General features: G+C 40.7%; 1 protein-coding gene across 1 annotated transcript; it reads right to left on the reverse strand.

The window, feature by feature from the left end:
- Window positions 1-248: 248 nt before the first annotated feature.
- GSTP1 (glutathione S-transferase pi 1) lies at window positions 249-13,238 on the reverse strand. Its single transcript, XM_007439188.4, has 8 exons — window positions 13,099-13,238; window positions 12,848-12,886; window positions 9,319-9,425; window positions 8,946-9,033; window positions 7,623-7,726; window positions 5,980-6,087; window positions 4,993-5,198; window positions 249-450 (listed from the first exon to the last, which is right to left on the reverse strand). Coding segments are annotated over exons 1-7 (636 nt in total). The 5' UTR covers window positions 13,100-13,238; the 3' UTR covers window positions 249-450; window positions 4,993-5,009.
- Window positions 13,239-14,478: the final 1,240 nt, after the last annotated feature.

Genomic DNA, 14,478 nt, shown 5'->3' on the forward strand with positions numbered 1-14,478 from the left:
TATTTCTTACTGAAACTTAATTCTTTAAAAAAAAAATCCTTCCGAAATCTATTTTCAATACCAAGAGTGAGACTTCACATATTCACAACTATTAGTACCCTACAAATGTGGGAAGATGATCTTCTGTTCGTCTTTATACGCTCAGTATATTTACACAAGACATTCAACAACTTCTCCCATATTTCAGTGGTGTACAAGTAATGCATGCTGTGGAATGGGGAAAAGGGTACAATCAAGACATAACTGGATTTAGTAGAGTTTAGGTATGTTTATTGCAAGCTTTCCAAATGAAAATGTTTTCAAAGATTATACATATAATTAATATTTGAAAAACAGCATATTTCTAGGATCCTTCACACTGGGCAGTTGATGATGAGAACCTCAGAGTGTAGCTGGGAGGACTTCCATGGTGAGTTCCCACCTGCCTTTGTCCCTCTTTCTTCAGGGTTCCTTCTCACAGGACAATTGATGGCAATAATTTTATTGGAGGGAAGAAAAAAATTTTTACTTCTGAGTGATCATGCATGGTAATGAATTGCTTTGTAAGTGCTGTCTTTAAATATATGTATCTTGGTTATTTCCAAATAATTGCAGAAGTATTTCTAAATTGCTCCTTAAAGGCATCTTAAAATCTTCAGGTTACTTTCAACTAAATATATAAACATGCTTGCACTACAAATTTCTTGGGCAAAAAGACCTTTAGAATATTAGTGTGACAAGTTCTGTTGGATGGGAAGGATTTACAGTAAGACCCACTCAGATATATCATGGGTTTGCCCATCATGCTGAGTCATAATGCAGCTTGTCTGATATTGTCTCAGAGTGTTATGTGAACCCAGCCAATGTGGGTTTGCAAATCAGTCTCTATTGTATGCTGAATCCAGCCAATTATAGATTATTCAATAAACCATAGCCTACCACAAAGTGTGAGCTAAGTGAATAATGGATTCTGTGCAAGGCTTGTGTTTTAATACCTCTCTTTAGAAGTCAAACCTTCAGTAATAAATGCTTACTAGTGATATAGTAAACTAATAGGTTCAGTGTAATATTTCTAGTTAAATATGTATAGTATTGGGTTGCTCTGCTACAATCCTTTAACATTTCTCTTGGTATAGGCAGTCCCCGCTTGGCAACCACAACCAGCACAGGCAACCTGGTTGTTAAGCAAAGAGGTCACTAGGTGAAACCATGACTGTGTTTATGACCTTGCTTCAGCTCTTCTTTGCTTTACAGACCTGCGAAGGTCGTAAATGTGAGGATCAGTCACAAAGTTACTTCTTCATCACCATCATAACCGTGAATGGTTGCTGTACAAGGCAGTCGCTAAACTAGGACCACCTATATAAGAAGTACTGAGTTCATGAAACTTATTTGCCTAGGACTACAAAAGATAATAAGTGAATAAGTGAGTTCTTTTTTTGTATATAAGCTCAGAATCATATTGTTAGGGTATATTAAACAAACTCCCCCATGTTTTCCCATCAGAAAATCTGCCAGTTGTTCACTGCTTTCTAGTTTTGATCCAAGTTAGCATTATGTCATCTTTCACTGTACTTAAGCAGAAGTTAACTGTATGATGCAAATACTTCATATATTACCATTTTTGTCCTCTAAATTGAAAGATTGTAATAAATTAATAACATGTTTATAGCAAGATCAACCATCTTTTATCAGATACTGAATATCTTTTCCATCCAGTCTTGGTTATCGCAATCAATTCTGCACAAATGTCTGCAGCCTTTTGGCTTTATGAATGCAACTCATTGTGAAACTCTGATCAAGCAGTTAACTCGCTTCTCTGTCAGGTTAGATCAAAGATTTTACACATCTTTGTACACATTTTTGATAGCCTATTTATGGAAAGTTCGAGCATTTATGTAAAATGTATTAATAAACATAAATAAGCATAAAACCTTACATAATATTTATCTACTGGTTTTGCTAGTATGTCATATGTGATGTGACCTGGGCAGTAATCAACCAAAAGCTTTAAGAAAGTTTGTAAGATAGACATGATTAAGGTAAGGAGATACAACAATTTGCTGTTTTATCCAATTCAAAAAATAAAACTATTTTCCCCCTCATTTTAATAGCATTGGCCAGTTTAGTACTTGAAATATGCATTTTATGTTACTAGTCATTGGGATATACGATGGCTATAAATCCCATAGATTTATATATAGCATATGAGGAAATATTTATCTGTATGTCATTAGATGTCTCCAGCTTTAATCAATACTGTTCATAATTTTATGGACTTACCATTCTACACCTCCCTATGTTCTAACAATGATACAATAAACAGTGCTTCTTCTCACCAAAAATGTCCCCTATTGGCTTGCTTTACTTAGTTAGTTGATGGGAATTTATCTTGCTCTTCAGCCAAACATATTCCCAGAATGTATGTATAATTTTATATGAGCATAATTTTAAAAATATGAGCATAATTTTAAAAATATGAGCATAATTTTTAAAAATTATGCTCATAGGCTTGCAGTCTGAAAGGCCATGGCATGGCATGAAGAAGGAAACAAACAAATTCATCTTAAAGTTAAATAACATAGTTCAGGAAGAAGAACTGTTTTCTGTAAATTTCTTCTTAAATAAGAAGTGCTCTGATATGCTTCTGTCTGGTATACAAAGGACCACAGCTTCTGGACCCCTCCATTTCCATTAGCTCCACTGGGGCTTGACTTTGCCAGTTTACCTCATTTTCAGACAGCTGCTAAGCTGTTCTGCCAGGAGGAGGATTACACCACTGATCTCTCTGATCCTGTTGATTCTTGGTCTGAGAAGGATGATCCCATTATACTGGAGTGTACTCCAGGATAGTAGTTGCATGGAACTGCTCCAAAATTCTAAAGAGGGATCTATCAGCCACACACAGATCTTGGAACATAGCTTTCCAATCCTTGTTTAAAGAAAGGCAAGGCCAGCCCAGCCCAGCCCAGCCATTAGGCTGAGTGAGGTACCTGCCTCAGGTAAAAGGTGCAGGGAGGCACTGCAGCAGTATCTCCAACTGCACTTGATCCTCCTAACCCTGGCTTCTCTCTGTTCTGTGAGCATTCCCATCTTTCAGAGCTAGCACCGCTGCTTGCATGTTGCCAGCCTGGATAACAGAAGACACTAGAAGCTTTAGTTACCAATCTCTCAGGCAGTACGGCTGGGCAAAACACCTAACCAAGCAAGCAGAAAGGACAATGTCAATCCATTAAAGTGAGGTATGACCACATGATGCACAACGGTGCATGGAAGGATGAGCAAGTAGGAAGTTAGTGAGGTGAAGTACAGTGAGGTGGGCAGCATATAAATTTGATCAATCAATCAATAAGGTACTGAAGGACGAAATGGCATGTAGGGCTTATGCACTAAAGCTAGTTTGCTCTCCTCAAGCAGAGTGAAAGACACAGTTCTTCGGCCGGTGAAGGTAAAGTTCAGCTACCGGTGGGGTCAACATACATGTAACAGAGATCTTGTCCAATGCCTCACACAGCAAAACGTCTTGAGCTCCTAGTGACAGTAGCTTGTGGTGGTGATCTGGGAGGGGTGGGAGGGGTGGTCTGTTGCTAACAGAAACATCAGGAGTACACACGCACAACTATAATCACTGTAGCACCTAAAACTAAAAGCAATTTCTTAAAGCATGGCCATGATTTTCAGTGCAATCATACAGAGGTCTCTCCCCATTTATATGCTGAAAAGACAGGAATGTGTCATTTCTGAGTTGTATGTGGCCCCAAACTCCATATATTAGTCCTGAGTCCAACATCACCCTGCTGAAATTCATTTGCAATTCAGCAATTTATGGCAGAATGACTTTTTTTTCCAAAATAAGGGCTAAAATAAGTTTTTCCAGGATTAACTCACTTACTTTGCTGTAAAATCAACACAGAAAGGTAAACAAGAGGCAAGAATAATCAGCTTTGTCCCTGAGAAGACATCATCATTCTCTCATCCTTGTACCCTTAGAGGCAGTTTCTTTTTAAAAATAAGTTTAAAAAAAAGGGTAGTTCCCTTGTAAAAGAAAATATTTCACAGGGAAGAGTCAAGAGTATCTTTCATCTATGACAAACCAAAAAATGTGTCTCCTCCTTTAAATGAACTCCCTGGCTACAAACTCTGCTGTGAGAAAATGCGTTTTCTCTTCCATGGATATTTATTTTAAATATTTCAACCTATAACGTATGTATGATAAAAAAAAACATGTAACAAAAATACAGCTAATTAAGATATAAAGGTAGTAAGACCATAAAGGTAATAAGACTCTCAAGCAGAATAGCAGTGCGACCTTTTTAAATGAATAATAAATATAAATAACTTGATCCAGCACAGAAAAGACTGTAGGATTGGCACCAGTTGAAATTATGGAAGATATGTTTGACTGGGGAGCTGTAAATAAGTTACCCTAGAAATGAATGCTGAAATGATTTTAATCAAACTGACCTAATAGAATATTTTCTCATTTTGTTGTAAAGTTCAGTATTAGACCTGGGTAAAAACAAAAACTTGGCAGTTTCAGCAACCTTAATCCTGTAATGCAGTACAGGCTCTAATCTTGGAACTGTAGCCATGTAGTTTACTGTTAAAGAACAGGAATACACACTGCTAGTAAGAAAGACCAGAATATATTTGGCAGAGGGGTGACTGATCTATGAGGAACTCTGATTAAAAAAAAATAAATGCAACTGTTGGGTTTTGATTCCAATGGGAAAAGAGCATGAGGGAATGGTGCTCTAGCCCCACCACAAATCGGTCTCTGCAGAGCTGCAATTTATCCTTTTTAAAAAGCATATCTACCACCACCATTAATCAGTCATTTTAGCATTATTGCTTCTCTAGCACAACCAGACACCAGGTCCTGAGCACCTTTCCTGGGTTGCAGAAGGGTTCCATGCTCACAGTTTTCGTGATTTTCCTTCCCCAGCCAAGAGATGCAGGCCTTTTTTTAAACTAGCTTTATTAGATCTCAAAGGTACAAAACTACAAACTTACATCCTAGAGAAATGGCTTCACTGCTTGCCATTCCCATTGATGAAACGTTTCTTACGGGCATCTGATTCCAGGAAATCCTTGAGAAGTGGCCGGGCATTGAGGCGCTGCACATATCCAGCCAGCAAAGGCAAGGAAGCCAGGCAGTTGGGTGCCAGGACCAAGTGGACGTGTAGAAGGTCAAGCAGATTATAGTCTGCAAAGGCAATCTGGGGGAAATGGAGAGAAGGGGCCCATTAACAGAAGAGAGCAATGGAAATAAAAACTTCATTAACTTTGCAAATCACTTTTGGTTCTACATTTGTATGTAACAGTAAACAGATGCTCTACCCCACTCCCTAAATACAAGCCAAAGCTTTCAAGGAATACCTCTACCATATTTGCTGAGCATCTATAATGGCAGAGCTGGAGTTTTTCCTTCTACCTCCAGCTGATAGTATTTCTTGAAACTTAAGAAAGGTAGAGTTCCAAACCCCTTTATATGATTTCTTTCCAATATTCCACAATTCTGTGGGGTTGCAGGAAAGCATAGAACACAGCACCAAAACCCAACTATCAGAAAAATCTCAATTTTTTTTTTTAAAGCTGCTTTCTTGAGTTTCAAGAAATACTATCAGCTGGAAGTGATGAACTAGAATTCTAAATATATTACTCCACTTATACAGTAAGGGCAAGTCAATATTCCCTCTTTATCTAAAATGGGTAGATTAGGATATGACAAGATAAAACAGAAGCCTGTTTCACGCAGCACACTGGCTATACCTGATTGCTTCAGCACTGGCCTAATGTGTTGCATGAAGCCAGACAGTTATAGCTTCTTCAATACAGTAAACCACAATGATTTTATTAACAATTTTATTAACAATTAACACGTATCAACAATGACATGTGAATTTCATCCCAAAGTAATTGCCTCCATCTCCGGAAGGCCATTAGTGTGTCCAACCCCTATATGTTTGTCTCCAACAGGATGATCATCTGGTTGCTTACCTGTTTGCCTACAATGAAGCCTTTCCCTCCATCATTCTGAGCCAAAAGCTTCTCAAAGGGACGCAGCTCAGCTGGCAGGGCCTCAATGTAAGCAGCTTTGCCAGATTCCTGTGAAAGAACAAGAGTCAGTCCTTTCCTCCTCCAAGCTTGCCTGTGTTCTTCCCCCAAAGAACTGGGATAAAAGGAACGCACCGAGGCATTTCTACCAATGTTGCAAACCAAATTATTCACTTCTCCTGAGCAGTGAAACGAGAGACTTGCTCGAGCCCTTATTTTGGGGTGGGGTGGGGGGTTATCCAAGCCCCTTGTTTAAAAACAGTCTGGTTGTTGGAGATTGCATAATCTCTTTGCACCTGTGAACCCAGGGTAAATGGAGAGACGGATGGCTGTTTCTCATACAACTTATTGTTCCTTGAATCTTTGTGTTTAACCAACAAAGGTAATTTTCTCCTTCCCTCCAGGACTAGTGTAGGTAGCAGGCTTTTCTAATCCTCATGTATTTCTTAATAAATCTAGCTTTTACTTTCAATACAATGAATAGCTAGCTAGCATTCATGGGTCACCGGGCTAAGCCCATACTCTTCATAAAACAGTTGCCCTGGATGCATATTCTTTTTAATGGGATATTCTGCCACTTAGCATTCTTTCAGCACCCTGCTTATAGTCAGAAGAGATCTTCTCACAATGCTTCTGATGAATCCAAATCTCCCCTGCTAATAATTAGTTTTCATGTGTACCTTGCCCTTGCGCCCTACCCTTTCCAGGTAATGCATTTCCTATCGGTATACCTGACAACCCACTCATTGCCTGGGTCCAGAAAGTGCTGCAAAGGGTGCACCACCACCAGGGTCCTCCAGCAGGTTGAACAGCTCTGACAGGAGAAAACCTCACTGCAGCTCCAGCTAAATTTTTGTTCTCAGCAGCAGCACATCTGTATTGCCAGCAACAGCAGTCTAGCCTATGCATCCAGTGCAGCAGTTGCTCTTACTTCTGGAGTGGGAAATAAGCTGCTGTTGCTGCTGTGTTCTTTGAACACCTAATGGGTGCCTTCCAGACCTTGCTGCTCTCTTGCTCCACATCCTCTCCCACCGGGCCACCCAGCTCAACAGAAGTGAGCCAACCCCTCTGAGCCATGCAGGCAGCCATTCCACTACTTCTAATCCCATCACTCCTACTCCCCCATAGCAAGCCCCTTGTTAACTATTTGGCAGCACATTCCTCCCAGCCAGTGGGGAACCCCTGACAGAATTCACTGCAACAAAGCAAAGAACCTGGATCGCAGTGATGCTTTCTTATAGGAAACATCCCAGCCACATCCTCTGGCAAGTGGGAACTGAATGAGATCATGGAGCCAACATCACTGTCACTTTTACTGGAGCCCTTTTGGTTAAAGCTTTATCATCTGCAGTGGGGGAAAGAGTTCAGCTAAACTAAATTAATCAGGTTTAGTGTTGTATTTTTAGCTTGAAACCTAAATTAGCTTTCCCCAGTTAAAAACTACTTCCTCTTAGATGCTGTAAGAAAAGCCCAGGATTTGATCATTCTGTTGGTTGCCAGAGAGAACAAGGCATCATTAAATAGGGGACTGAACTCTTCATCCAGCAGCTAAAAACAAAATCAAGTTCTCCTGTAATCCATCTTACGTAGTTCTGGTAGATTAAGTGGCCATATTTAAGACGCAGGTCCTCCACACCATCATTCACCATGTCCAGCAGTGCTGCTTCCTTTGCATCTTGACCATAGAGTCCTGAGCCATGAAGAAGAGGGGCAAGAAAGAAAGCGTCTAGATCCAAAGTCAGAGAGGGTCATAACAATATTGCTAACTAAGAATGCATTTTTCTGCCATACCCACTATAGCATTCATACAAGTTCAGGCCTGGATTTTTCTAAGCATGGTTTGCTGAATAAGTCACAGCAGCTTGATGCATAATGGGTGGAGTTACAAATACACTAAGTCAAAAACAAAACAATACACTGTGGCTTAAAATTATATGCAAATGAAATCAGAGATTCCCACATCAAACAACTTTTGGGCTAGGAGATAAACTACGACTGCTAAGCATATATATGATTGACATATTTGGCCCAAATCAATTTTTAATTCTTTATCAATATTTAACCAAATCATACCTCTGTTGTCTGACATTTAATGTATTTTTACACCCACATCTGGTAATTACCTTTTATTGCATTTTTAAAAATCTCTTACAGGCAGTAACTTTTTTTTTTTTTTTGCCTTCAAGTCATTGACTCTTGACTGCCTGGACTGCCCTGCAGTTTTCTTGGCAAGATTTCAGAAGTGGTTTGCCACTGCCTGCTTCCTAGGGCTGGGAGGATATGACTGGCCCAAGCCCACCCAGCTGGCTTTCTACCTAAGGCAGGACTAGAACTCATGGTCTCCCAGTTTCTAGCACAGTGCCTTAACTACTACAGGTAGTCCTCGACTTACGACCATTTGTTTAATAACCCTTCAAAGTTGCTACAGCACTGAAAAAAGTGACTTATGACCAGTCCTCGCACATTCAACCATTGCGGCATCCCCACAGTCACATCATCAAAATTCAGGCGCTTAGCAACCAGCATGTATTTATGACAGTTGCAGAATCCTGGGGTCATGTGATCACCACCTGCAACTTTCCCATGGGGCTTCTGACAAGCGAAGTGACAGGGGGAAACCAGATTCACTTAATAACCACATCAAAAAAGTTCATAAAATCAGGTGTGACCGGTCCTAATTGTGGTTGTAACTCGAGAACTACCTGTACACCAAACTGGCTCATCTCTATTAGCTACTAATTGAATTCCATTATACCACTTCCTGGTCTTTTGGCTAAGGTCAAGTGTGTAGAATTCCATTATGGTCAACTCAAGAGGCATGGTTACATACACACATAAGCGCCATTTGTAGACACTAGTACCCAAGCCCCAAAAGGCAACATGCCCACAGATATGCCCATAAATCCCACCATGATTCCTAGCCAAGTGGCGCAGAATAGCATTTGACTGATGCAATATAAAATTCCCATCCTGGAATCTAGGCAGTTGGCCAAAGACCTGGAAGAGAAGGGATGAGGGGAAAAAAGGTTAGTGATAGGGCATTCCATAGTATTTCCAATAAAGTAAAGATATTGCAGAATAATACCTCCTGTAAAACCCAACTAGTATTGCAAATAGTGAAGCTAATGAAATTTGTAAACTAACTGGAGAGCTACAGGCTAGCCATCCTAAGATAAAAGCCTAGTTAATGAAATTATAACATCAGAAGCTAGAATGCATGACAGAAGGATTTCCCTTCCAAGCCCATAAAATAAAACCTATCGTGAAGGCAGCTTTACTCACACATAATTGCTTGAGATCTCCCTTCTGCCAAATCTCCCCATTCACCACATCCTCTATCCACTCCTGACCCTGATCAGCCAGCAGCATGCGTATGGCCTCTCCACGCCCTGAGATTTAAAAAAAGAAAAAAGAAAAAATCCAGACCCTGGATAAACCTAGTGGCAATATTTACCCAGCTCACTGAACCATTGTTTAAGTATGGGTCACTGACTAGAATTAGTTGGATTCACAAGATGCTAAGTCCCCCCCCCCCAAAAAAGGGACCACATTTTGGTTTTGCATGTTCTGTGATGAGAAGCAGTGTTTTTTAAAAAAAAAAAACCCAACTGCCACTACAAGGGAGCAGACAACATTGGCCAAACACAGCTGATAAGGAAGAAGTTTAAGATTAACAAACCCGAGGCAGACAATAACCAGACCAGAGAGGCTGGCCAGGAACTGAGGCAGTTGCACACTTGCGTCAAATACTGGAATGGGAGGAAGTTGGCTGTGAAGGGTATTAGGGAACCTTTCTATAGCCTTTTGCACTTAATTCACCCTCAGTAGATTCAGGGGAAGGGCATACAGCAAACGTGTTATGTTTACACTTTCCCCACTGAGTACCTCATGAAGTGCAGTATCCATTTGCCATGCTGCCTCCTCATCCATGGAACTCCTGATACTTCTTTAAAATAATAGAGTTCCAACAAAAAAAATGACAGGAGCAGATTGAGAATAGGGATGAGTACCTTACTCAATCACACTTTACACATTAAAGAAAATGCTGCTGCTGTGATTTGGATTTGTTCATTTTTATGGGGGGTTGGATGACAACCGGGAGCAGTAAATGAGGCACTCATTCTACGTCCAAGATTCCCTCTTGCTGGAGAAATGGTCAGAGTCAAGACACGACCACTCTCCAAGAGAAGAGAAGCAGATGCAGGTCGCTTACAGTGCAGTCCTATTACAGTACAGTTCACCAATGGAGCTTAATATCAGCTAAGCAAGCAAACAACAAGAGTTAAGGGATTGATCACACATTAACAACAGTAGTAAAAAATACAAGGCTTTTACTTGTGATGGGAACTAACTCTCTCAGACTAAGATACTCCATCTTCCAAATCACAGCTAAAGCAACCTCAGCAAGAGTCAGACCTGGTTAATACTTGGGTGGGACCCCTCCAAGGAATACCAAGGTTGGACTGGCAAAAACCATCCCAGGTAGTAGTAGTAGCAAAGCACTTATGTACTGCTTCCAAGAAGAGAGCATGCCCATGAAGTCACAGGAGCCAAGCTTGACTCAAAGACGACTAAATTTACCATTACTCATGGTAGTTAGAGGAAACAACCTATCTATTGTATAGTAAATAAATCTGAGTAAATCACCCAAATGAAACAAAAGTAAATTTGGTGGTACTGTAGACTCAAAACAGACGGGGGGGGGGCTCTTTAGATGGTAGTGAGTAGTCCCCGATTCCTGCCCCAATACCTGGCTCAATAACCCTACTGAATAACAGTAGATATTTCCCCCAGGCATAGTCTTCCATCTCCTCCCCAATCACCTTGCTAACACTGAACATAAATTATATCCCATGGGCCTCTAGCGTGATTAGAAACACTTACCTGTTTTTGTTGTTATTAATTTATTGGAGTTTTTAAAACCTATGTTTAATTGCCAAGGTATTTTGTATTGGCTTGCTCATGTATATCACCCAGAGTTGGTTAGATCGAGCTGGTGTACAAAAGCTGTTAATAAAAAAAGTGAGCAAGGAAGCAATGGGATATTCTGTTTCAACAAATCAATGGGTTACAGTGTAAAAGTGGTACTTTTTCATGTTTATTTCAATACCCCAGAAAATGTGTAGTAAAGGTTGGGTTTTAACCTCCCTGTATTGGAAACAACATTTTGGACATTAACGTATGTGTTTTGGGCTTGTTGGGGAAAGAAAAAAAAGGGTTTAAAGATATGAGTGTCTTACTGCATTTTGAAATTTGGAACATACTGAAGCATGAGGAACTTTGGATTTACCCATGCAATTTTGTTATTGTTCAGTTAAGTCATGTCCGACTCTTTGTGACCCCATGAACCATATTGCACCAGGCCTTCCTGGCCTTCACTGTCTCCGGGAGTTTGCTCAATTTCATGTTCATTGCTTCAGTGATGCTATCTAACCATCTCATCCTCTGCCATCCTCTTCTCCTTTTGCCTTCAATCTTTCCCAGCATCAGGGTCTTTTCCAAAGAGTCCTCTCTTCACATTAGGTGACCAAAGTATCTAAAAACATCACCTTTCTACCAAACAATTACAACTTGTTTAAAACCCTGCATGGAAGACATGTGTTCACTTTCTGAACAGGAACAAAATCCAATCAGTATTACTCCAGGTGGTCAAGATGTAATTTGTTGTTGAGGACCTGAGCTTTTTGTTTTATATACATTTATTTCATAAATATTTTTCTTTGTTAATTTTTGTTTGAGTTTCATTTTTTTCTATCTGGTTACTGATTTTCTTCTGTTTATATATTAAAAGCATTTTAAAATAAATACTAAAAACTCAAGTAATGACAATTCCATAGGATCTATCTTTCTTCCCCTCACCTGGTGCCTAGAGAACATTCCTCCTACATGAATATGGAATGTTAATACAACTGACTATGTAGCAAAACCTATTTAAATCAGCAGGGAATGGGGGCATATTTCTGAACAAAGGAATGCTTTGCAAAAAAAAAAAATTCCTGCATTTTTTTTCCTTCCATATTCACTTTGATGAAAAAGAAACTATTTTGTTTTGTTTTTTCATAGAAAAATGGGTGAAAATTTCATGGATAGGGTGCTAATTTCCTTTTTTCCTTCTCCAGAATAGTACAGGAAATCTAAGGCCAATCTAGATCAAACTGCAAAAGATTCCTTGACAGACCTTGAAAAGAAATGGATGAGGAAATAAATGGAAAAAGTTTTTCACTGTTCCTATATCTGAACAAGAAACATTTCTGAGCACTGTTCAGAATGCATGCTTTGCACAATTTCTCGCAAAAAAAAGTATCATTTTTTTGTCCCAAGCCAGAGCAAATAATTTTGCATTTTTTCTTCCTTTGCGTTTGTGGAGACTTCTCATGCTGCCATTAAAACTCAAGAAGAAACAGGGAACCTCTCCCAAGAGACTCTGGCAGATTAAGAAGCTGCAAAATGAAGCTCAGATCTGGGCAATGGAGATGCAACAGAGCAAACGTGCCTTCTCTACTTCCTAACAAGAACACCGTAAGCTCTAACACATCATCGAAGTGATTGGAAAGAAAAAATAAAGCTCTTGCAGCAACTACAATCTGTTTTGCAGGAGGAACCAAGCAAGGAGGACTTCTGAAAACTGGAAGACAAGTTTAGGTGCAGAAAAGAACAATTACTACAAATCTTTTTCAAGCTTAGAAAGAGAACTCCCCCGACTGAAGAATATTGCAAGTTTCGCCGTATTGGCGAAGACTTCCCCGCTCTCCCTTCCTGTAAAGTTAGTTTAAAAAGCCCTCTCATCCGAGACGCATTTCTCAGTACTCACCTCGAACGGGGAAATAGGTGAGGGTGTACTCGCCAGGCACTAGGAGGAAAAACACGAAAAGAACGCAGGGCGGTTACTAGCGCGCCGCAGCGCCTTCTCTCCCGCTCGAAATGAACGCGGCGGGGTGCATTTAGCTCTGCCTGGGAGGGGAGCAAGGCGCCCCCAGGACCGCCTCTCTCTCCCGTGCATCACCCCAGAAAGGGAAGGAGAACCAGACCAGCCAAACGGAAACGGGGGTGAGGGGTACTCACTGTCGGAAAAGCTGCGGGTCGAGGCACAACCAAAGCAGGGAGTGATTGATCGACCAGACTTTCTAGCATCTGCACGAAGAAAATGCTGAGTCACGCTCCGCTACTTCGCCTCGGACCAGCCCTTCTTAAAGGGACAGGAAGGGGAAAAGCGCTTCGACTCGGCTTGCTCCTTATCTCCGAAGCTCAGTCGATCTCAGTTCAGCAGCCTCGGGAGTCGAGACCAATCGGACGCTGGAACGTGCCGTGGGAAAAAGGTGATCCCTAAAGACGTGGGGGAGTCGATTGTCTTTTGGGGCACGGAGAGGCAGCGAGTAGCGCTCGTACCGCTGTTGGGTCGTTTATCAACTCAACTTCTGCTTTTAGAGTCAGAGTTGATTCACAAAGTCGAAGGAAAAGTAAGGTGTCCCGCTCCCTTTTCGAGGAACTGCAACTGAGAATGGATGGAAAGAGGAGCAATAGTTGGAGGAAAGAAGTAACGACTGGGGTTCACCTTTGTGGTGCTAGATGACAGTTTTGGTAATCTTTAGGAAGTCGCCCTTGGCTGAGTTCAGCCAGTGCCGCATCACAAACCATGAGTTATAAATCACAATCAGATAACACACTAAGCCACATCATGGCTGATGTGTGAACTCGGATCCTCCTAACTACCAATGAAAAAGTATTGGTTTGTGCAGCAGTCGTGTCTAATGGAAGAACTGATGGGAAAACACTGGAGGGTTCCCTTGCCCAGAGTAAGGCCCAGAGAGAACACAAGATAAAAGTCTTAACTGAGAATTACTCAGAGCTGAGATTGAGAATGAGAAGGGTGGGCCCTAAACTGGCTCTTCCCTCAGGCACTGTTGCATAACCGCATCTATTTGTGTGGTATTGGTTACTGGCCCAGAGTGTAGTGTTGTTATTGATGCACTACTTTTGTAATTTGTTGTTTTTGTTGCTTTGTCAGCTTCCCAGAGTCACTTGGTGAGTGTGTGACCTTAAAAATTGAACCTTTTTTTTTATTGAAGGGCATTGTTTTGATACACAATTTTACTCTCATCAAAACAATGCCCTTCAATAAAAAAAAAGGTTCAATTTTTAAGGTCACACACTCACCAAGTGACTCTGGGAAGCTGACAAAGCAACAAAAACAACAAATTACAAAAGTAGTGCATCAATAACAACACTACACTCTGGGCCAGTAACCAATACCACACAAATAGATGCGGTTATGCAACAGTGCCTGAGGGAAGAGCCAGTTTAGGGCCCACCCTTCTCATTCTCAATCTCAGCTCTGCATGTGACAGTGCACTCTATCTTATTTACAAAGGATTAACTTGCTTTGTAAAGAGCACAGCGTTTCTTTCCCCCACCTTATCTCTTTGTTGAATGCCTGATTGCCTT

This window comes from Python bivittatus, unplaced genomic scaffold, assembly GCF_059951505.1.
Source record: "Python bivittatus isolate LINGU-HERP-01145 unplaced genomic scaffold, Pbiv_v1 ctg000480_np1212, whole genome shotgun sequence".
NCBI classification, from domain to species: Eukaryota; Metazoa; Chordata; class Lepidosauria; order Squamata; family Pythonidae; genus Python; species Python bivittatus.

What these genes read in the sequence shown, in the direction of transcription:
- GSTP1 (XM_007439188.4), bottom strand. An exon ending in CACCTATTTCCCCGTTCGAG is followed by an intron (nt 9,426 to 12,847) that starts GTGAGTACTGAG and finishes TTTAAATCTCAG; the next exon opens with GGCGTGGAGAGGCCATACGC. An exon ending in ACTTAATCTACCAGAACTAC is followed by an intron (nt 6,088 to 7,622) that starts GTAAGATGGATT and finishes GTTCTTTCACAG; the next exon opens with GAATCTGGCAAAGCTGCTTA.